General features: G+C 40.9%; 1 protein-coding gene across 4 annotated transcripts in view; it reads right to left on the reverse strand.

Annotated features, from left to right (window-relative positions):
- The window catches only part of frmd4ba (FERM domain containing 4Ba), a 62,965-nt gene that overhangs the window by 30,222 nt on the left and 7,150 nt on the right, over positions 1–25,593 (reverse strand). Inside the window, exons 1-5 of one of the 4 annotated variants that reach the window (XM_037770810.1) lie at positions 11,027–11,339; positions 3,948–4,013; positions 2,906–3,000; positions 2,610–2,702; positions 2,198–2,282 (exon numbers count right to left, since the gene is read on the reverse strand). In XM_037770810.1, the coding sequence (XP_037626738.1) occupies positions 2,198–2,282; positions 2,610–2,702; positions 2,906–3,000; positions 3,948–4,013; positions 11,027–11,188 (501 nt within the window). In that variant the 5' untranslated portion in view covers positions 11,189–11,339. Of the gene's footprint in view, positions 1–2,197; positions 2,283–2,609; positions 2,703–2,905; positions 3,001–3,947; positions 4,014–11,026; positions 11,343–25,593 lie in introns of those variants that run through there. The other 3 variants (XM_037770802.1, XM_037770817.1, XM_037770825.1) reach the window with 3 other exon arrangements.

Below are 25,593 nucleotides of genomic sequence, written 5' to 3' on the forward strand. Positions count from 1 at the left end.
AGCAGGTTCAACAGTCTCCGTCTCCCATGGTGACCAGTCTGCTCTCTCTACCCGCGAAAAAAAAAACTGCACTGCAACGTTTGATCACATGCTGCGTTCAAGTGCTCCTCGTACGGTTGGAAAACTCACAAAAAACAACCTATAGCAGCTACCTGCCTAGTACTAGGCTAAATGTGCAGAGATATAAATGTACACAATTTCTGTTATTAATTTTGAACATATCGACACCAAAAATTGTAACAGAATGTTTCATTATTACTAGGTTAAGATAGGGTAAAAACGCATGGGGCTGCAATTTATGATTATTATCAGGACCAATCAATCTACAATCTATTAGTGCTTTTGTTAACTGTTTGGCCTATAAATAGTTGACCTATAATATATCACAATATCACAAAAAAGTAAAACATTTCATCAGAAATTCTCTCATTCAGTCAGGTCAGTCCACAAATCTGTGATAACAAACAAACAATTATTTTACAATATTTTTCCTCAACATTATTTTTGACCCATTATCATGTCTACACGATTGGTGATATTTAAGGTGAGTGAACCGAAAGAACCAAACTAAACTAACCTGACATGTTGGTTGATAAGATAGTTGAGATTGTTCTTGATATTTGAAAAACGACTTTTTAAACCTGAGATCGGTTCATACTTTGAGAAAACATGATTCATATAAGTTTCCATCAAATCAGAACGTCCACAGATATTCCACCAAACTTTATACACTTGATTGTAATAAGTTAATTTTACTACAGTCAGATTTAATAATATGTATTAGACGTTCATGAATGGTATTATATTATCAAATTGTTTACAGGAAACACCTGGAACACTTGTAAATGATTGAACTTGCACTCTACTATAATGATTTTAAAAGCTACACAATCAATTTTAAACTCGTTGCGCACACCACAAACCCCATCTTATCTAAATGATTGCCTGAACCTGTTACTATTCACTACACTGTGATTACTGTGAAAGGTATTTTGAATGAAATGCTAAATAATTGCATAAAAAAAAAACAGACAGTGAAGTTTTTCTATTTCCAACAGCACTTGAATGCAGCATTCTGAATAAGTGTTTGTGATCTCAGAGCAGCAGTGTGAGGTCTGCAAGAGTTTCAAACATGTAAATGTGAGATTACAGAGACATGCATTTCAACGATAAATAGCATGCTATGAGTCAAATATTATTGCTATTCATGCACAACAATTCAGCATAGAGATAAAAGAGGAAAATGGACATTTAGGCTAAAAGTTGTGTGTAATATGGATATATAGTATGAAAAACATTGTGCAACATATTGGTCACCTGACCATCAACCCCCAGCTGAATGAAATAGGCTACCGTATGTATGAGTCTATGGTTACAAACTGTGACACCTCTGTGTATTTATTACTTCTCTATGCATACATTCCTGTCTACACCTCTTTTAGTACTTCTCATTATTACATACTACAATCCTGTTCACACCTATTACTTCTCATCATGCATATACATACTGCATTCTGTTTACATTCAGTTTTCCCATCTGAAATACTGTCATCAACAAAATTACAAATTTATATTTACATTATTATTTTTACATTTAATTGTGTTTATATTTATCTTAACTGCATTGTATTATGCCTTAGATTATCATTTTGCTTTTACATTTACTTGCGGGATTTCCCTTTTTATATAAACATATTTTATGAGCATTGTTGAAGGAACCTGTTTTCATTAACAATGACTGCTTCGCTGGAATTCACATATGACAAATAAAGAACCTTGAACATCCTCTCATAAGGCAATCAGCTATTGTGTTCATTAGCCACTAACTTCCCTCAGCTGTCAAAGAAATGTGCAATATCAACACATCCGCAACAATCTAACATGTGCAATATATTTATTACCTCATCCTGATTTATATACTGTGACATCATCCGTTCTGTTATGAACTAAGTGTTCTTTTTATTTATTTTATTATTATTTATTCTTGTTTTTACGTGTTTTTATTCTTTGTTTTATTGCAAATGCATGTGGCACCCCCAATTTCGTTGTATAGGAGACTGTGCAATGACAATAAAGGCTATTCTCTATATTCTATTCAATGATCTGGAACTAAAGGACATGCCGAATTTGATTACTAGGATATAAAAATAAATATACGAGACAAGTCTTTAGAAAATAAATGCTTAAAAATACTTACATTAAACACTAAAGATTTAGCGTTCAAGAAGAACAGCTCCACTGTTGTGTTGTCTTTCAAGAAGGTGATCTTCTCAATATAAAACCTGTGAAGAGATTTTTTTTGGGTCAGCAAGGTTCACTTGAAATAGATTGCCAATGCATTTTGCCACAGACTTCATTGTGATCAATATATAGTAGGCTATAGTTTAGCAATCACACAGCAAGACTGCAAACTGTGTTCCATCACTGCCATCTGCTGGTCAGAACAAGCATTGGAGGCCATGAAGCTCTCAATACAACTTCATATAGGCCTCTACTATTCAGTCTAATATATGAAACATTGATATATTCATTCCTCAGTTAGGCTGACGTTTCTAATAAAGCACAGCAGTATTCCACATTTGGCGAGCTTTTGCAGTGAGAGCACTCACCTCACCAGGAACTTGAGTTCCAAAGGCCCCGAAGTCTTGGAGAAGTCATGATCGAGGACTTTACGATCCAGCTGGAGCCAGTTATTCTGGCCACTGATCAGGGAGAGAAGAACAAATCATGTGCTGGAGTGCTGCTATCGTCATTTTTCACTCTTCTTTTTTTTTTGGTCCTCTCTTAAGGCTTCGGATTGGTTCCAAATCAACCAATCCCTTTGATTAAAAGAAACTGTAATAAAAGTAAAACACACTAGGACATTGCACTTTTTGTATTTAAAATGATTAGGTAATGCACTTACGTGTCATCTATGAAGCTCAACCCAAAGTATTCTTTCTCCTTCAGGGTAAAATGTGAAGCCACCAAATCTAACAGCTCACGGGACAACAGCTTGGGCTGGAAAGTTTAGATTAACACACAGTTTAGATCATTTGTATGCAAACCCAAAAGTCATGTGTTAGACACTGTGAAACGCAATTAAAAAATGACAGAAGGTGGAAAACAAGCACTGATTTACAGTGGTAGACTCAAGCTCTCTGAGGGGCAGGGGCGGAAAAATAAAAAAGGGCACCAGCTGTACGTGATGGGGCACCAGGATGCATAAAGTTTTCTAGTGAGTATAGGCAGTCTATATGGCACTGCATCATGTTTTCTTAATTTTAAGGCCACTCTAAAGGGCACTTTAACATGTTTTCCTTACTGGAAGGGCATCCTAGAGCAGTGGTTCCCAACCTGGGGTCTGGGCGCCAAAGATCACAGGGGGTCCGCCAGGATTTGTCAAAATTAGATTTGCATATGTATAGCTAAAATCATAATAACACACTTACTGGATAATTTATGCAAAAGTCTATAAAACAATTTAAAAAGATACATGTCTTGCCACTTGGTAGGCCACATTCTGTTTGAACCGGTTATTTGTGCACAGTTGCACACAAAGGGAGGCCCGCATCCTTATTAACGGGGTGGTCTAACAGCAACCTAACAACACCATAAATTTAATTTATTTGACCACAATAGCTATTTTTTGGGGGGCCCTAACACTATTATAGTAAATAAAATAAGTTGTTACAAAAAAAAATCATATTATGTATCTGCATCACTTTTGTTGCGGTTTGTTCGAGCATGGGGCACCACTTGAGTCCACCAGTGCTGACAAATTAAACAGACAAGATCAAGTTGACAAGAAATAAAAGCAAAATAGGAGCTGTAGAAAGTTAAAATTAAGGCTTCTTTAAAAAAATTAACAACACACATCATTAAATCAAGCACGATTTCAGTAAATCAACATAATCTTGCAGGGTATGCAATATAATTTATGCCTGAGGAGGCAAAGTGTCCTCTACCTGAACCAGCAGCTCCAGCTTCCTGCCATCAAGGAGGTGAACCTGACACAGTCGGCCCTCTGTCATCTAGAGGAGGAAAGAAAAACATGAGACATGACAATTCCTGCAGAAACAACACAGTCACTGCCAAAGCACACCGTCTCCACCTCCACCTGCACCTCTCCGCTCACAGCCGGGCATGCTTCCTCTGTTTTAGCCCGGGGGAAGAAATGACTGCTTCTTTTTCTGGAGTTGCACAGTGACTCACCTCAGTGTCATTGTCTTTGTACTGAATGAATAAAAGGAGCCCATATGGGACCCACGCTCCCAAAACATCAAAGTCATTGCCAAAATCATCATCATCATCATCCAAAAGTACAACAGTGGTATTTCAGCCATAAATCAGCTCTTTATAGGTGCACCGTGAATCGTAAACAAAGACTCTGAGGTTCTCCACACATGCTATTGTCTCTCTCGCCCACATATCCTTCCTCTGCAACGACACCGGTTTAATGAAAATCCCTGAAATGTCAACATCCCACGTTTTCCTCTGCCGTTAAGAAACAAAACCGAAAGACAATGAAGTTTAATTGAATTACCGCTGTATTGTTTAAGATGAATGACTTTAGGTTTCATTCTGTCTCAGTCAGCAGATCTGCCTTTCAGTGCAGGACAAGGTAGAAAAATTAGAGTGATGAATATTAGTCAAAGTCATATTTCAGTGTGTTAAGCTGCTGCCAACATCCAGGCTCATACTGGAGTGCTGTTGGTGAAATATAAGCTCAGTAATAATTATCATGAATAATTTAGAAAATTATAGGCTATGTATTATTACGGATTTATTTCCCTGTCAAAAACCCACTTTACCCATCTTTATATTGGCAGTTGTTCACTCAATGCTTTTGTAGGTCAAATAAAATTCAAAGCGCTCTAATGTTAAAGGAATAGTTCAGTATTTATTCTTATTTTCATATGGAGGGGAAGATGAGGAGATTGATACCACTCTCATGTCTGTAATATAAAGCTACCACAAACTATCAAGGACTCAATAAACAGTAATAATTATAATAATAATAAACAGTTACGCAGCAATATCAACTGTAAAGTTTGCTAACGTTAGCTAACATTAGCGACCACAAGTGTGTTGATTTGAGCCACGGTGTGTTTTGTTGCTTATTCAACATTTCACTTGTGTTATTTCTTCTCTCAAAAGTTATAGTATGACTAGCATGAGGTTATTTGTCACAACTTTTGTTGTTTTGAGCATACTTGCCAACCTTAAGACCTTAAAAAGGGGATGATTTAAAAACCAAAGCAGGAGGTCAGGGGTCCCCCCACATTAAAAACTGAGTTTCAGAGACTTTGTTTTCTGCATTCTGGTAACTTTTAACAAATGGAAATAACTAAATAAGTACACTGCAACAGCATTTTTTGTTAAATATGCCTACTTTTAATTTTACTTTTAATTCTCAGGAAAGAAAACAGAATAATTTGCCCCTTGGGCGTGAACTTGGGGTATAAACTAGGCTAATTTTCATCAGTTTTCATTAATTTTTTGCCCCTACTTAAGTATTTCTTTCCCTTATTACTCTATTTCCCTTATTTAAAATGGCTTGTGCCGTGCCATGACGGCTTTGCTGTGATGCTGTGATGTGCAACGAGCGCAGCTCAAATCGCACCGCGGTGTCTCGAGCAGCTCTCCTCCGCCGGGAAAAAGACATTTGGTGTAGCTCTATTGCCGTACGAGTGGAAACAGTATGGGCTCATTGCTTATACACGCTGTACAGTGCCAGAAACAGGTTGAGATAATGAAAAGAAAAAAAAAAGTGTGAAAAATTCCCATAAATTGGGAGAAATGTGGGAGAATTGTGACCCTGGGAGGAAACTGGGAGAGGGCAATGAAAAACGTGAGTCTCCCGGGAAAATTGGGAGTCATTGGCGCCCCCTAGTGGCAGTATCAAAAAGGAGACCGTGGCAGACAGCAGTGCATGTGCAGTGGGCTAAAGGCACCACTTTCCAGGCTTTATGATCATATTCAATTTCTACACATAGTAGCTTTAATGTGTTAAAAAAATATGCGTTTTAGTGGTTCAGAGATTCGTACAGTCACAAAAAGGGTCTTGCTTATGCTATGAAAAAGAAGAAATCCTATTCCTGTCATGTCCCGCTCTCCTCTAAAGTTATTTTTTCCTTTTTTCCAGTTTTCAGTTAATATTTCCTGTATTATTTTGGTATACTCACCTTTGTCTCTCGTTTCAGATTGTCTGCCTCGCCCTGATTGTTTTCACCTGTACCTCATTAGCCCTGCTGTCACCTGACCCTCGTTAGCACCCTCCTTTTTGTTCACTACCTTTCAGTGTGTTGAGGCTTTTCTCTGGTTGCACTGGTTTGATAATTTCATTATTCTGTTAACATTATCTTCACATCACAGCATCAGCAGTCTTTAATTTCTGTCTGATCTCAGTGATACTGAGCAAAACCTAAATGACTTTGTGTTACAGTCAACTGGATGCTGTTTGCTGCCCAGGAATGTGTCCAGGACGTGTTTTATTTCTGTGACTTCAGAGAAAAACATGTGGCATCCAACTGCTTGGCTTCTGTGTTGGAAAGTGAGGGTCATGTTAACGTCCAGCGTGACCGCAGGGCGGGATTGCGCCTTCTGGCATGGCGATAAACTTCACTCTACTCGTACATATTGTTCTCTGCACCACAACACAGAGCATGTCATTTCACTTTTATACTGCACAGGCTACTTTTCCACTTTGTTGTTTTTCAACGCCCTAAACCTCAGGGAGATTTACGGTTCTGCGGGTAAACTGTACTTCTCAACAAAGGGTTTCATTTGCAGTCACGCTAACTTGCTATTGTGCAAACTTTTTGCTCTGAAGCCTAATTTTTCAATACCATACCCACTGCAGCTACTGTCTGGTCTTGGCTGCACAGCGGGACTCTGTTAAGCTCCATATCTCTGCGGTCCAGAAAAGGAAAGAATCTTTGTCACTGACAAAAAAAAGAAAAAAACTACTGAAGCTAACCTCAATAAAAACCACATCTTCATTTGATCTGCTTTGATAGGGAAAATAAATGTAGCTTTTAATTGCGTGTGTTCCATAGTTTAATCTGTGATTAATCATTGAAATAACCCTTTCATGAATTGTTGTGGCTGTCCGTTCCCATCTATCAATGCTGCATTGTTGCAGGGCAGTGACATCAAAACATAAATGGACAAAGGCCTTTAGTTAAGAGTCTGAATCTCAAGCTCACAGCCAGCCATTGAATTTTAGATTCACCTTCAAAATCTGTGCATGCTACTCCAGATCCAAGTATTTTCTCCTTAAAGAGGACCTAATATGCTTATTTTCAGGTGCGTACTTGCATTTTTGGTTTCTACAAGAACATGTTTACATTATTTAATGTTCAGAAAACATTATTATTTTTCTCATACCGGCTGCAGCAACTCTTTTCCCCCTTCGTCTGAAACGCTCTGTTTGAGCTCCTGGCTCAAAAAGCCCAGTCTGCTCTGATTGGTCAGCTGGCCCACTGTTGTGATTGGTCAACAGAACCAAACTCTTCAGACTGCGCTCCAGCTCCGCTCTAACTAGCTTTGTTTGAGAGCGTGCCAAACTAGCCGCTATAGGCAAAATGTGTTACTTGGTGACATCACCACGTTACGGAAGAAAAGGCAGGACATCTATCAAGGTGTTTCAGGAGCAGTGTTTCTGTGGGGGAGAGTAACTCCCTTTGGCGTGGACTTTGGGCTTTGTAACTTTGCGGACAACTTTGCAAACAACTAGGCTATATAACACACTGAATGAAAGAGGAAAAGCACAAAAGCATAATAGGTCCTCTTTAATGCTCAACCGCGTTTCAAAGAATTCCTAAAAACATGAAATGAGAACACTCCATATGAGGATTTATTGTACCCTTTGATGTGGATCTACTGTAGAATATTCACGATTGCATTTACAAAGTAGTGCTGGTAAAGCTGCTACTTTTCAAAGATACTTTTATCCTTCTTTTTTTTTTCCAAAGGCTGTCAGAGATCGCTGCCCTCGGTGACGCTGCAGAGAGGACCTGAGCTTCAGAGCGAGGTCCCAGATGATAAAGAGAAAGGTCATGACCATGTCAGAGAGGTCATCCCCCTTAAGCTCTGTCATGATGGGCCCCGATGGTGTTCGCTTCACATGACTCCCCACCCCATTTTATAGGACTTCATACTTCTACTATGCTACAGTTCAGAAGGACATTTTGTCCTTTTCCCTCCACTAATATTTAACAGCTATAGTTGCTACTCATTTTTTACATCAAGATTTTCCAAACAAAACACATGATTGGTTTAAAAGTATATAACGCAGTTACGATTAAGCTCCAACTTGACCAGACAGGGGGCATTCTGCATAATGAGTACTTTTATTTTTGATATTTGAACGTAAGATCTTTACTTAGGCTGCGTCCAACCAAATACTTGCATTCTACGCACCCAATATATGTTCTATTGTTCAATATATTTTTGTGTAAGTAAACAGTACTATGTATGTTTTTGGACGCACAGAGCAGTAATTTACGTCGTCACTTCCTGAGAGCCTCCTTGCCGGTTGGAGACGTGTAACCATGGTAACCCGTGCCAACCTCAAGTGACTAAAACAAGGATTTGTGAGAATTAAAATCCGAACGAATTCTTTAAAACATATTACGCCTAAGAAAGTGAAATCTGTTACTTACAGTAAAATTGAAGCGTTATTGATGTTACAGAGCTGTCCGTCAACATCTGTTCAGAACGTTGATGTCACTACCGCATTGCATTGTGGGATATTTATGCCAACGTAGTGTCCAGCGTTTGTATACTGCAATATTTCACGGGAAATAGTATGCAATTCGCTTACTGCTGGTTTCATACAGAGGTTTCGGACATACTAAATAATCTCACATACTTTTGTAGGTTTAGCGTACTTAATAGCATGTTACTGTGGAACTTCGGACGCAACCTTAGAGTCTTTTTTATAGAGCAGTACGGCTACTTTCATTTAAGTAAATGTTCTGAATACTTCTTCCACCACCGTGTATGTAATTCTGAAAGGAAGAAAAGGGGATGTGATACTCGTGGTACTTCTTAGTACTCTTTTCAAGAGAAAGCAGGAGACTCAGAAGGCTGTTTCAAGAGTGTCAGTGTGTCTATGTGCTTTTAAAGGATATCTGAGAGAATTATCTGAATATTGTAATTTTTCTTGTGTCACCTCATCAATTTTTATAGCTTTTTTGTACCTTTATATCCAGTACATTTACTCAAGTACCGTACTTAAGTACAAATTTGAGGTACTTGTACTTTACTTGAGTCTTTTCTTTTCATGCCATTGAGGCAAATATTGTACTTTCTACTCAACTCCATTTGTCTTTAGTTTTCAGATTAATTTTTCCATCCCCTTCCTGTCCAGTGAAAACAACATACTGTATCTCCAGATGTGCTGATGTTGAATGTTTGTGATAAACTGAAGGATGAAGTGTTCCTTTATGTGTTGAGAAAATCCTCCTGCTTCTTAAGCTAAATAAACTCTTTTAAAATCCTCTCGGATCAGATGGAAAATTCATCATCACAAAGCTGAAAACAGGCTGTTTTTCTGACACCATGAAAAGTTGACTTTTTAGAAATGCGTGGTTCTCACAGGACAGCGACGCTATGATGATCTTTTAGAATATGATAAATTGCTGTAGATTAAACTAGCCAACAATAAAACAACTTAAATGAAAGAGTTAAAAACATCTACAGCAGTAAAATGCAACATACAAATTAATGCAGCAGTAATATTAATCCAGAAACATAAAACACTTACAGGGAACATTTTACTGCATTATGACTACTTTTACTTTTCATACTTTAAGTACATTTTTGCTGATAATACTTAAATACTTTCACTTGAGTAAGGGTTTGAACGCAGGACTTTTTAGTAGTATTAGCACTTTTACTTAAAGTAAATGATCTGATTACTTTATTGTCATTGCACATAGTACAAGTACAACGAAATGCAGTTTTGCATCTAACCAGAGTGCAAACTAGTAAAGTGCTGATTCCGACAATATATACAAATGAGGATATACAGTACGTGGTGTATGTACATAGGCATATACATATATACAGATTGTATAGGTTCAAAGGATAGACATGTGTTATATTCTGATGAATAAGAGTTAAGTATAAATTGCATACTGATGAAATATTGTATATAAAATGTTGTGTAAGAGTATTATAAAGAATACATTATATATACAGGTGGAGTTATATTCATATCTATACAGAGAGGTTATGTACATAGAAGTATATGCATATGGGATGAATATATATAAGATGAATATTAGAGAATAGATTACAGTTTGAGTCATAAATTATATATATAGGAGAGGTTTGTACAGATGATGATATGTCCATAGGGACTAAATGAGTATTATGGACATAACATATGAGAATGAGTTTTATGAATCTATATATAGATGAATAATATGCATAAACCTGTATACCATTGTAATTATATTAGTAAAAAAAAAACAGTCCCAAGTGCCATCTTATACAAAAGACATTTTCACGTGGCAGTATGCTGGGAAAGAGGAAGCGAAACACTTTCAAGTTTACACAAAGGTCATTCAAGTACTATGTTCTGAACCACACAGACAGCGTTCAGGTGTTCCAGCAACAATGCATTTCAAAGACAACTTTGAAAGTTCTCCTCATCAGCCAGACCGCGAGATCAAACGGCCGGTCGTGCTGCTTTCTAATGACTGCCATATGTGCTGAGGGAGAGCCCCTTGTTAAAAAACAGGCTTTGTGGCTCACCAAGCGGCAGCGTGTGTCTCCTCACACACTCACACAAATAAACACATGCATACACTAATGAGCCAGTTGAGCAAAAGCACTGACTCACTTCACTTAGAGGGAAAGTTGAAGGGAGATTATAAGGTAATCGAAGCCATAAAAATTCAATGGGTAATCAAAGAAAATCCATCTGGCACGCAGTAATTAATCCCATGTGCTGTCAATAAAGCAATCAATAAAACTTCTTTCTTTTTACGGAGACTATTTAATGCTGCCATAGCTCGAGGAGCTGTCATACCTGGTAGCATTTCCCAATCCTGAACCAGGCTTCTAGGAAGCGTCTGCATGGCATCAGCCCACGGTTGTACCACCTCCTCAGGGTCTGATGCGCCAGGCTCCAGACGAGCTGGCTGCCCGACGCCATCAGGTCTTCCATTCCACGTATGATGCGTACAGCCATGGTTAGCTGCCTTTTTCTCCCTGACGGCCGGCTTGCTGATGACGCCTCACAGCTTCAGAACCGAGGAGGAAAGATGATCTGCACACCCACTTTGTTTTGCTTCAGAGCAACAAGCTGAAAGGAGCATCAACGCTCACACACACATAGTCTACTATGTTTCCCCAGCTGATGTGATGTCAGTGAGAGTCGGCGCTCAGGAGAGGCTGGAGCGATGCAGCGTGTGCCTCAGGCTTGGTCCTGGGCCCCGGTCCAAAACACTGCCTCATAGTGAGGGGAGGGCAGGACAGAACCACGAGGCCCCTGCTGCAGAGGCTCCGTCTCTGCTCCACATAAACACACTTGCGTACAACCACAACGCACACGGAAACCAACTCAACCTCTAAAGTCATAAACACTTTCCTCCGTGACACACAGTAACATAATATGTTTTGTTGTCTGTGGAATAAAGATCACAAAATGAAGTCTGACCACAAAATGAATCCTTCAATTTTGCTAATCTAGGGCGAATGACTTCATCTTTTTATTTTGTTGTTTGATTTTAGCACGCATTTCGAAATCCATTGTCTAAAAATGGGTGTGGGAACGGTCTGTCACTTTGTCTGGGATGTGGGAGCAATTTCCTGAGGAGTCCAGACATCTCCACCCATTATATTCTGCAGGAACAACTCAAAATAATTGGTCCTGTTTAGATCAGCAGGAATGGTAGTACTGACGGGGCAAAAACTAAAAGTGAAACTGCAGGAAAAAACATTTAGAAAAGGCTTTGATGTAAGAGTGTAGAGGCTGGAGACTCACAACCAGACGTCTTCCTTTGTACAGCTGCAATTAATGAGCAAAATGTTGCACACAGTTGGCCACCTGACTCAGATAAACTAGTCAGAGAATACTGAGAAAAGCAATGCGGAAGGCTTTCAATAAAAACAATATCCTGCTGCTTGTTTATGTGACCCCAATTTCCAAGAAGTGTCCACAGTCATAATGGTGCTGTTGCATTTAAAACGATAAGCGTAATTGTCTCAGAGGACGTAGACTAAAGGTTAGAGAAGCAGACCTGTAATTTTGTGTCAATAATTTCCAAAAACATGGCAAGGAAAGCAGGATGTGTTCTGGCTCATCAACTATTATTGAGGAGGCAGTAGAGCTGCTCAGTTCCCACTTACAGAACGTTCCACATGTGCTCCGTCACACTACGATACACAAACAAATAATAAACAAAAGATTAGAGCCCGTCATGATCAGTCATGTATCTAATTGCTTCAGTGCATGCAGTAATGCATGTGAGTGTAAATCCGCTCTGGAGCACACATGTTGGAAATGAGTGGATCAATTACCACGCCTATATGCAGGCAGTGAACTGACCCCACTGAGCAGAGCAGCCAGCTGGGACATTGGGCTTTTATTTTTAAAAAATAGGATTATGAGCAATTCTCAAATTCATCCAGGCACAAATGGTGCCGTACTCTTAAAGAAATAGTTCAGTATTTTGTGCAATACTACCACTCTCATGTCTGTACATGGAATATAAAGCCAGAGCCAGGAGACTGTTAGTTTAACTTACTGGAAACAGCCTGGTTCTGTCCAAAGGTAAAAAAATCCACCTTCCAGCCTACAAGTTAACATAGTATATATCTTGTGCAGTAACTTCCTGTAGTCTTGACGTCACAGTGAGGTTGCCAGGAAACTAGCGGAGGCCCCAGGAAGTGACAGCACTCGGTCAGGAAATAATCCCGCCATAACCCCTCGTAAAGCCATTGTTAACTCACACTACACATTGCTCACACTGTACGGATCAATCGACGGGCCATGATGTGGAGCTCACACTGGTCGTAAACACAGAACCCCCCCAGTCCAGGGACAGTTCCAATAAAGTTCATTCAAACAAGGCGACCGTAACCTCAACAATGTTGACTAAAAGAAAGAAAGGAAGAGTTATTGTAATTCTACTATGAAGGGAAAGTAAGAAGAACTAGAATATCCGCCTCACGGTCATATGCCTCCACCAAACAATCAAATTGCAGTTTACATCCACGTCTGTCCAAAATGTATTATGAAATGTAAAGGTATTTTTGTTATATTGTCATAATTAGCAAATTAATTCTTAAGTTATTAAGTTAGGTCCCATATAATGCTCTTTTTCAGGTTCATATTTGTATTTTGTGTTTCTAATAGAACGTGTTTACATGCTGTAATGTTAAAAAAAACTTTATTTTCCTCATACTGTCTGCCTAAATATACCTGTATTTACCCTGAAACGCTCTGATTTAGCTCATTTCAACGGAATGCAACGGAATTGCGTTGCTAGGCAACAGTTTGGGTCCATGTTTACTTCCTGTCAGCCGATGTCATTCACATACACTGCAACAGGAAATAAACTGGGACACATTTCGAATGTTTACGTTTAAAACCGTGTAATGGTATAAATATTGTAGATTTGTGACATCACAAATGGACAGAAATCCTAACGGCTTGTTTCAAAAACACACAATTTCTGAATACGGGCTGTGCGTATTTCTCTGTATATTGAACTTTTCAATACTTTCACAGTATTTATATAGCACTTAAACCTGCTTTATACTATAACAGACATGACAATCTCACTTTATACACCTTTAAGTTATGGCCAAAAACATGTTTTGTGAGGTCACAGTGACCTTTGACCACCAAAATCTATCATTTCATCCTTGAGTCAATGCGGATGTTTGTGCCAAATTTGATATATAGATAAACAAAAGATATCGCATTCACCAGAATGGATTGGACGGACAACCAAAAAAACATAAAAAACGTCTGCGGCTGTAGCTGGCGCCGAGGCATAAAAATATGGAGACGCAGACAATATGGTGGCTGTTCTGCAGTTTCATATCAGCATATTCAAGACCACAGTTTCAGCCAAAGCATGTAAAATATTACTCCAGTAAAACTAGCTCAATAGTGTTTAAAACTGATCTTTTGTCAGCAGCGTTGTTGGAATATGAACCGTGGAACAGCTCAAACTGCAAGACAAATTCGAAAAGTAGTCAGGGGCAACCAATTCAGGGCTAAAATATGGCCTATGGCCTACAGTGTCTGCCCGATTTTGGAGGTGCTGGTAGGTGAATTTTGTCAACTTTGGTGAGAGTTTCCAGTCTTTGTGCTAAGCTAAGCTAACATGTGAATGGCTGAAGCTTCATAATTACCATGCAGACATCAATCCTCTCATCTAACTCCCGACAAGAAAGCAAATAAGTGCATTTTCAAAATGTTAAACAATTGCTTTAAATGGAAAATAAATCCCAAACTGTCTGTGATTGGCAGTGAATCTCCTTATCTTACTTTGTATCTTAAATATTATAGACATTCTAGCTTCTGAACATATACCGGCTGCTCTTTTAACATAAGAGATGTACAGAGTTAAACCAGAAATAATACTGACACAGCAAATGTGCTGTTACTCTACCATCCTAGAGAAACAAGTTCATTCCTTTGGAGTGTAAAAAAATGTCCTAACAGGATTAAATACTATTGACGCTGTAATCCACCACTGCATGAGCTGGATGGATCTATTTCTAGAGAGCAGGACGGACTCATCACCAGAGACCCAGTTTGAAGGTTCAGATTGCAGCAAAACCAGCTAACCATGATAAACACGGACAGATGTGTGAGGCCACAGCTGCCTGGAGCGATGATGGGCGAGACAGCCAAACATATGGTGGACACAAGCTGCTGTTGATCATACACACGATCGCCACGTGAGTTTCTGAGTTCATATGCAGTCATAAAAAAATGCTTTAAATATCTGCCAAACATTCCACTTGTATGATCGCTGATGGAAAGAAAGGTTTCATATAGAAATATGCAATTAAAAGTAAGATTTTAACAACTATATGAAATGACTTAGTCTACGCAGTGTAGTGAAACAAAAAAAGAATGGTTATATTTCAATGTAAGGGCATGCAGGCATTGTCTCTCGAGCAACGCACATTTCTTGTGAACACACACACACACACACACACACACACACACACACACGTATGCCAAATGCCCGCAGGCGGCAGATAATCCCAGCTGATTTCCACGCTCTATACTGAGGTTTCGGTGGGGTGAAGATGTAGGAAGAGGGAAAGACCTCAGCTAGAATCAATCTGTGGGAGTCTACACTCAGAGAGAGCGTCCCATGGGAAAGTGGGAATTAACTGTCTGTGCTAACTCTCAGAGACGTACAATGAGCAGCCTATCTGATCCTCACGTTGTCTGTTTACAAACTCTGTCCACGTCTCAGTGCTCTCTTCACCATCTTTTACCAATAATAGGCATCAATGCGCCTCATGCAGCAACATTCTCTTAAATTTTTCTTATATTTTCTCTTAATTTTCTGGTAAGGGAAAATAAATAAGTAAGAGAAGTCATCTCCAGATGTACCAAGCTCTCACCTAGGTGTGCTGAATGATGAATCCCTCTTGATCATAAATTGAAGGTGTGGCCAATTATTTATTATTAGCATAGGTAACGCCCCATAAATACTATAAAGGGCATGTGTTAGCTTTGTTAACAGCCCTAAACACTATATTGTAAGGGCAGGTGTTGTGCCATTTGCAAATAATGTTGTAAGAAGACGAAGAAGAAGAACTAAGATAAGATAAAATAAGAGAGATAGATAGATAGATAGATAAAAGAAGAGCAAACATAAGAAAATATAGGTGAATCCCAGGAATCACTGGGTACTAACAAAATAAGAACAAATTGTGGATACGAACAAAAATAAGAGAACATTTGTTCGTATATCGCGTCCTGTATGAGCCCATTATCATGCATACCTTCTCATTAAACCCTCATTAACTGATATTTGGCCACTTGGAGGCAGTGGAAAAACACAACATCTGACATATTATCAGATGCTTTTACACCAAGCCCCCAGGAAGCGTGGAAGCTTCTGGGGGCTTCATAAGAATGAACGAGGCCCCGCCTCCGACGCTGTATCCAGTTCTCTTTATGCATCCATGATTTACATGTCTAACAGACACGTAGCAACATTAGCATTCGCTTGGAGTCGTATGTTTGTCCATTAAGTAAATGTAAGTCCAATATTTACTGTCCTTTTAGCTGTAGTTTGGCCTCTACCAACTCTTGGGGGAAATATCTGGGTCCCCACTGTGTTCACTAGCCAGTCACTAACTATGTCTGTCAAATGCTTAGCGAGAGCGGTGACAGTGAACCATAACAGTTTACACAACCAGCAGCTGACGAAGGCAATATTCACTAACTTTTTAGCCACTAAATTTCCCACCATGTTCACCAGCTAGTCGAACACTAACTTTGTCTGTCCGTTGCCGTAGAACTGCAAAGTGATAATTCTATGTGGGTCCGTTGCTATGAACAACACCTTTCACATTAAACGTACATTTGATTTATTGTTATTTTTTTTAAAATATTGATGATGCCAGCTTTAAATAATCAATAATCTCAAAATTATCACATAAGGTTCGTTGACTTCACATTGACAACTTCCCAATGGAATGCTCCAAACCAAACAAGCTGTAGATTATTGTAACGTTTTGGAGTATATGAATGAGATATGTCAGTATAATCTTTTCTCAGGCAGCGTCTCTTGCTTATGTAACTCAGTATACATGACTGCTGTCTGTGTGTCTCCCCCGTCTCCAGCCTGGCACCACGGCTGTAAACAACATGACCTCACGCCGCGGTCCGTCACCCCCCTCTGATGTCACTCTGGTGTCACTCCATTTCTCTAAACAAGTCATGTGCTGCACACAAGACTGTGTTCACTTAAAGGCTCATTCTTCTAAAGCTGTTGTTATACCCCCCCCCTCCTCAGGCGGAGGACAATCAATTGTTGTGGGAAGTGCAGCGGTGGCTGACACACTTAAGTGTTTTCACGCTGCAGTGCCTCTTCGTAGCCAGCAGATGGAGAAATCGAGTGTCTCACCCAACCCTCGGGGACTTTAAAGGGGAAACAGTTTGGTAAATGATGCTGTCTGGAGGGTTTCCCCATTATCTTTATGTCAATGTCATGACCTTTCTCCTAATATAAGGGCCTCATTCCACTTTTGATGCTCTGGATTGAACGTTTAAAATGAATACCGACAGGCAGGCTGTTACAATTTAGCCCATCGCTTCGTTCAGTCCCAGAAGTTCAGTATTAATAGGCCTGGATCTGTTGAGAATACAAGGCAGGGCATGACAGGGGCATGTCGCGCTGCCAAGATCATCTCAGCTCCACTGTCCCCGGGCTCATTTCAACATGGGATGGCAATTACCATGTACAGTAAGTGGTAGATTAATTGTCTAAAAGGGGAAGGCCTCCGAGTGATCATAACAGAGCCGGAGTGGGGCAGGGAAACAGCTGTCATCCACACGGGCCTGCAGCTGACGGGCTGGGCCACATACTGAGACTGCAGCTGACGCGCTGAATGGAAGACGCTCTGTGCAGTATGCCTGACACACTCCTTAACACACACACACATTCACGCAGGACTGTTGTAAGTTATAATATGCTCGCCTCACAGGACCCTGCGGCTCGCTTGTCAAGCTTCCCGACTGTCGCTCGTGGTTAGAAATGGAGCAGGTGGACACAGCTGTCGTGAGGAGGATGATTTGTAGTCATACATCATAGATGAGTAGTTCATAAAACATGAAAGAGGGCCATCGCTGGTCATGTATAGAGCATGTCCCACATTTTACATAATGGGTTTATAGCCACTGCAACCCTAGGGCTGTCCCGAGTACCATTTTTTGGGCTTCGAAGCTGCGGTGAGAAATATTCGAAGGTATTCAAAGATTCACAGCGCAGCACGACATGTTCTTCTATCTGTCTGTCTCCATCTCCCTCGTTTCAGCGCCGCTACTGCACTACTGTACACACACACACTTGTACACGCAACAAACAGTGATATTTGTCTGAGAATAACTAATAATAATGAATGTGAAATATGAATAATGAAAAAATGTTGTTGGATTATTCCTTATTTCATGGGCTATTTGGGGATTTATACATTTTTATTACATACTTATATATATATTTAAAAAAAATAATAAAAAAATACTGATTTGGAGGTCGAATATCATTGCTCATTCTCTCCGAGACACATGCTTTGACAGCATTAAATCAACACAAAAGGAACTACAAATTTTTTAATATGTCTACCCTAAGGTCTTTTTTGACAACCGTACCAGTGAGTGAGAGGTTGCCATTATACATCTTGACAGAAATTGTCACTGCATCTGTTTAAAAAAAACACAAGACATCTTAATTACAGCCAATTAACACCATGTGATAAAGCTCCATTTGGCGAATGAATGGCGAGACAGAAAAGCTTTTTGTGTGTTGAGGCGGTTACAGTGAAGCCCAGCTTTGTGTGGCCAGGCAGGGGGGTAGAAGAAGAAGAAAAGAAGGCAGGGAAAGAGGCGAGGGCTCGGGGAGCTTCAGGCCGACGCCATCCACCTTTACGTCTGGGGATTTGCAGCCAGCTCCTCTAGCAGCACGGGACGACGCTCAGGGGTTCGCTGGAGGCCACGGGCCACGACAGACCATGTGTGTGTATAAAACAGATGCTGTGAAGAGGAGGAGGTCAGAGCGGGGGAAAGCGTGCGGGGGGATCAGAGGCCACGGTGTCAGCCAGCAGCCCAACACTGTCTGCTGCAACAAAATGTCGCCCCGAGGGACTGCGGGCGCTCAGATTTGTCCCAACATTTCTTAGAAGGAGTATAAAGAGCCTGTGTCATTAATTTTCAATATCATAGCCAAGTGATGGAAGATATGAATGGCCACTGTGGACATCTCCACAGGCGTGCAAATGAAACAAAGAGAAAGCAAGAGAGATGAAGCGGAGGAGGGGGAGGGGAGGAGACACCACCAGTGAGGGGCTGTAATGAGCCTGGAGGCAACGGGGGGGCGGGAGGGGGGGTAAATTATTGCAGGGAGGAAAAAATAAAGAACAATTTTTAATGTTTGGCTTCTGAAGAGTATTAAAGAATAAATATGATGAGGGCTTAAGAGGAGATTGTTAAAAAGCATTCCGATGTTTATGTTTTATAACTTTAATAAATGATCCGTCTTGTGATAAACCATCATAGTTCACTTATAGTTCAACGTGAATAACAGCACAAAGCTTTTTATTCAGAGCTATGCTGGGAATTAGTAAATGTATAACATTAGGAACTCTTGGAAATTATATAAGTGAATTAAAAACATTATCTTTTTAATTTCTATTGATAATTGTGAATGATGCCTAAAGGGAGACTGTGTGGAGAACCAGGGAAAGGCCACAGTTTATTATGCTTCTTCAAATGCAAGTTTAAGAGCCACAGCTAAACCTCAACTTTCAGCTGATGCTAGCTGCTCTGTGAGACGGTACAATGGATGTATTATGAGAACTGGATACCGGACCCCAAGGTGGCACCGATTTATTCTAATGAGAAATGCTCGCCTGGCGCATACGGTAAAAAAAGCTTCCACTTTCAATTCCGGGGGATGCGGCCCACTGAATATACGCAGCAGTGTTACTCGGTCATGTCTAGAAGGTAACCTGCAAATTGTGAAATCTCATCTGAGATCTGCAAAATCTCTTGCGAGACTCGCTGCCCGATGACCTATCCTAACCATAACTATCCAAGGTCAATGTCTAACCTTAACCATCTCGCCAGAGTTTCCCCAATTTGCTGTTTTTTTAATTGTAGACACAACCGTGTTACTCCAGCTGGCCCCGCCCGGGAGTTACAGATCTGTCCATAGACTTCGGCCTCATCACAACTACACTGTGATGATGTCTGATGCTTTTCTCGGCTCGATGAAAACCTCCATGGATCAAAAATTCAGAATAGAAAGAGTCATAAACGGCCTTGTTTTGTAGTTCGGTGTGGAGAAGTATTTATGGGAGTATGGGGAAAATAGCTGCAACACTTGGCTGCAATACCGCGAGTGGCCACTGGAAACAATTGGAAGCAAGTCTGAGCGGCGGCGGCACCGTCTTATTATACATCCATCAGCGATACTTAGGCCCAGAGGTGCTTTGAGCAAAATGCTAACATCAGCATGCTAACATGATCAGGTTTAGCAGGTAGCCTTATGATTTTCACCATTTTAGTTTAGTGTGTTAATATGTGAACATTCGCTGCGACTAAACCGGCGTCTCCATGTTTCTTTTTGTCAAGTTTGTCCGACCTAGCAACAGTAACCAAGGGGCGGATTTCATGGAAATCTATCCAATAGACTGACCGACAAATTGCCATTGCCATCCAGCCCTACACCGCTAGAGCTAAAACATAAGATCCCTGTTTTGCATCACCATAAAATCCTATTTGTGGATGTTCACTTTGATTGCTGACATGTTGCATACTGTCTCTTTGTAATCTGGTTTTAGAACTGAGGAAATTGGTTCATTCTGATATCACAAAATAGTGCCCTTAACAAGTGTAGTCATGATGAAAACTAAAAACCCCCTTCAAGCATTATAGCTCCCTTCAATTAAACCATTTACATACTGTGTGTAGACACTGAAGTGTCTAAATCCATTTAGCCGCTGCAATTAGCAGAGTTCTGGCAGTTGATATCTGCATTTAGATGATGTACAGTAATAGGACCCTCTGGCTTATCACTCTCAATCCAATTTACTAACTTGATAATCAGATCAGTTAACATGGCCTTATCTGGCCTGTCTGAGAAATAACAACTGATCCAGATAATGTTGAAAACTGCTCTCTACTAGCCAACGAGCTGTATAGACAGCCTGCAGAAACCTGTGTGGCACAAGTAGACATCACTTTGAAACAAAAACAGTAAAACCCCCTTGTGCCTAGCTGCTGTCATGTCAGTATTAAGCCAACAACTTGGCAGAAAACCTCTATTTTTGTCCTGCTGTAAGAACACAAAAGCTCTCGGTGGGCTGAAAGCTCTCAAAGGTTCCAGCTCTGTCAGAGTGATTTCAAGAGGTGCCATGATTTGAAGGGCGGGTGAGTTCACTGGGAGTCAAATGGGGATTTATAAGTAGGTAGAGCTTGTAGAAAAAAAAAGAGCCTCAGAACAGGGCATCTGTTCCTGCTTTACTGCTGCTAGGACATCTAATTCAGTACTTCTGAAACAGCTGCAGCACTGCAGATGGAAAACATGTCTCATTGCTTTTCAATATTTTATTGGTTAGAAAAGACGTTTTTTATGGTAAAGTAGGTGAAGATCCAACAAAAGAGGCGAGGGTGGGAGATGAGAAACTGGAAAAAATCAGGCTGCATTTATCAATATTTCCATTTTTGCAGTTTTTTAAATCACTGTGTAATGTGAAACCGTCGTTCAAAACAAACCAACAGAGAATTATCACCTGACTCTGCTGACACATTCTCACTTCCAACTCGCCAAATGCCCCAATGATGCACGGGATGCGGTACTTTTGGATGGACCGGGGACGGCGTGTCAATATCTGTTCGTTACATGCATAGCGTCCTTTCAAAAGAAACTGTTTTCATAGGAAGTTAGGTTTAGGCAACACAACCACGTAGGTAGGGTTAGGAAACGGTCGTGCTTGACGTTAACTTCACTGACTCGACTTCTGTGACTAACGACTCACGTGACTCACGGTTAAATAAGTCAAAATAAGCGTTTGTTTGACCCATCCACCACCCCTCCCGCCCGCCATTAGCGGACTCTCAGGCTAATAATACTACGTCACTTGCTCCGACCATCGATTGACGCCACGGGTGGGTTTACATTGGAGTTAGTTGATAGCCTGATTTGTCACAAACTGTTGCTAAAGGGTACCTCCGTATGTTGGTTTCCGATGCCGAGGGGTGCTACCCAATCTGCGGTATTTGACGAGTTGGGAGTGAGAACGGGTTGGCTCTGCAGTTCCCCTCAGCTGCTCTATGGAGCGTTTCTGAATTTTTAAGCTCATTGTTTTGGTTTTACGGTCCGCAACTTGTTTTGGTTGACTCTCATGGCTCTCATCAAGTTAACTTCAGCTCGCAGCAGGTAGCTGTTTTATGCCCCAACACCAAACGGCAGACAAACAGAGTTAGCGACTAGATAGTGAGAAAAGTCAAAAGAGCCAGGCAATTTTATTAGTTGGTGGAGACCAAAATCAGAGCTAAAAGGAGAGTAAATATTGGACTTAAATTCATCAGGTGGACACAAACACAACGACAAATCAGCTGCCAAACAAAACCTTCTGTTATCTACTGAAAGTGAAATACTTCCCTGAATACTGTGCTTTACGTTGTCTAATTGTTGATGCTCCTTCAGTGGCAGCCTTACAGTAGTCTGAGACCGTCTGTGTGCAGATCATTTACCCACATGCAATGTGAAAGTATTACCAGGGGATGGCATTTCATTTCAGCCATTCTCACAGATCATCAGTCACCTGGACAGTTAAATAAATTCCAGGGGAGGTCCATGCTAATCAAGGGATGAGCCACATAATGTCAACCACAGTGCAGCTGAAAAAAGCCTAACCATTTCAGCTGACTACCTATGCCTATGGGATCATTATTATGTTATTTGATCCCATAGACCCTCAACAATTAAGGCCAAGTTAGCCTAGTATTGCTGTTTGACATAACATTCAGCGTACACCAAATACATAAAAAGGTCTGTCCTAAGGCATTTATTAGTTTCTGACTCTGGGAAACACAGTAAAATTCCCCCAAACTACTGTATCTGCTGTCTTTAACCAAATCACACACATACAGGCTATTCTATGTGACCTTCTTTTGATACCTAATGTAATACTGTTTCACTTCCATTCACTGAGCCTCCCCTGAAACAGCTTGGAGTCCCCCGGGGAATACCCGCCTCCTGCTTTGAAAACCGCTGGACTCTAAAACAATAAACCATCACTTAAAGTGATCATCTGTTTAACGCCTACGCAATGTAAAAGATATGAAAAAAGGTGAAGTGGAAATCATTCTTTTCACACATGTAACCATTTAGCTATCCCATCTGTCAAATAGGGCTGAGACCAGAGATTATTTTCATGATACATTAATCTAAACCAATAATCCAAACACCAAATATATTAAATTTACAATGATATACAGTAAAACCGAGAAAAGCAGCAAATCCTCACATTTGAAAGCTCGCTTGAACAATAAAAGTTTAGCATTCTGCTTGGGGAAAGGAGATGAATTATTACTCGAAATTTGCTACATTATCGGTCCATCGACTCATCAATTAATTAAAGGAACAGTGTGTAACATTTCGGGGGATCTAGTAGCAGAAATGGAATATAATATAACTATCAGAACTGAAGAAGCTTCTTGGATGAGAAGTGAAACGTCTTCAAGAATCTAAACCAAGTCCAGTTGCTGCTGATTTAACCCTTAAGAATCATTGTGTTTTCATTGGCTTAGAATGAGTCCTTCATATCTACACAGGGAGCGGGTCCTCTTCATGGAGATGGCCATGTTTCTACAGTAGCCCAGAACGGACAAACCAAACACTGGCTCTAGAGAGAGCCTTTCACATTTGTATGATACCTGAAGGCCACCGTAGTTCTCTGACATGCTTGTTGCAGAGTGCAAAACCGTGGTACCGCCAGCCGCTGTCTGACCTCTGCTGCTCCTAAAGTACTCGGTGGCTCACGTTACCCCAGTCTTGGAGAGAGAAGAGTGAGCGGAGGGGTACTCAGTTGCAACCTGCAACCACACCACTAGATGCATCCTACACACTGTACCTTTATCTAATCATTTTAGCATCACTGTCAAGTAAACATTCCCAATTTGGTTTGGAAGACATAAATAAATGTATCTGCACACATGCTTACACCACCATTCATTAATTTTCCTCAGCCTAACCAGCCACTGCCTTCCCCTGAGGATACAGTATTATCTTTCCTCCCAGTGTGCTTGACACCTGTTACAACTGCACCCTGCACACTACCCACAGTCCACAGTATCACCAAACACTGTCCAGACATCACTCATTTCTGCACATTGACTACGACTAAAGAGTTGAATGTTGTTGTGAAGTTGTTGTGTTGAGCTGCTTCTGTAAATATGACTGTTCCAGAAGTATGAACCAGCTGTTGTTACAATAGAGTCCAGTACAGTAGGTGAAAGGGTATACACACACACACACACACTCATATATAGGTATATTTCAAAAGGAAGTAGCCAAGCCTCTTAGGAACACAATGCAACATTGAAAAGCGCTCACGATCAAAGACAGTGTTTTTCTATTGAATTACAGGCCTTCCTCTGACATGTTTCCTCGTCACTGTGTCACCACACACCTACATCTGTCCTCCATGCTGCTGCTGCTAAACATGCAGTCTTTCCCCACAGCCCCTCTCTGTCCCTGTCCCTGTCAAAGAGCTCAGGGCGGCCTGCCTGAGTGGACCAGCGGGATGCTCGGTTTCGGTCCACGTGGCAGGTGATAATGACTTCCCTCCCCTCCCGTCCCCTCCCGTCCCCTCTCCTCCTCCTCATCCCCAAGCTGCGGCGGTGAAGGTGACTGCAGCTGGATGATTTCTTTCTTTCTAAATTGCAGGGGATATGTGTTGGAGGGTGAGCGCCGGTGTCTGGGATCTAGTGTGTGTGTGTGTTGGGGTTTTGGTTTCCAGTATAAACCCAGTAAAAGAGGAGGCTCACATAACACTCCATTAATGATGAATGCTACAGCCTCCATTTCACACCGCACCCTAATGACACCCACGACGCAAATCCACAAAACTACCCAAACAAAATTAACTCATTGAGGTAAGGTTTGAAGACGAAGAATCAAGCACATGCACCGACTCAACAGGAAATTACTTTGTGGGGGTTTGTGAGACTCGGGAGCATTGCATATTCACAGAAACCTCACCATGCCCCCCGATCCCTTCTGGCGCTAAACATGTGAAACAGCGTTGAGCTCTATCGATCACTGTGGATCCGAGGCTGTGGGGTACGTCTGCTTGATTTTTTCCAGACTCGACATCGCATGTACCTTTTTTCTGTTTGTGCCTGAGAGGGTAATAATAGCAGCTCAGGCCCTTTCCGTCCACCCCCTCCGCCCTCCGCCCTCCGCCCTCCGCCCTCCTCCCCCCTTTACCTTACACACACTCACAGTGTAGGGAGTCTCATTACGGTCATTACCAGTCAGGCTTTCAAACATCCCCTCAACATCAGCCCTAACACCGCTCTCCTCGTGTGTGTGTGTGTGGATGTGATTTGTGTAGTGTGTATTTAAGAGGCAAAAAATGGAGAGTGATCACAAGAGAGGGGATGGAGAGATGGATAGAGGCACACAAGCAGCATAATTACAGTGAAGACACCCGCCCCTTTTCTCTTTCCAAAAACCTGCTAGGCTATAGCCAACAGCAGCACAGACGGAGAAAAAAAGGTGATAGAGGGCTTCGCTTTGTTGTGATTTTCATTTTCTCAGCCTCACAGCAATTACATCCCAGTCTGAGAGACACATGAGGACGAGGAGGAGGAGGAGGAGG

Source organism: Sebastes umbrosus, chromosome 1 (assembly GCF_015220745.1).
Source record: "Sebastes umbrosus isolate fSebUmb1 chromosome 1, fSebUmb1.pri, whole genome shotgun sequence".
In the NCBI taxonomy this organism is placed as follows: Eukaryota; Metazoa; Chordata; class Actinopteri; order Perciformes; family Sebastidae; genus Sebastes; species Sebastes umbrosus.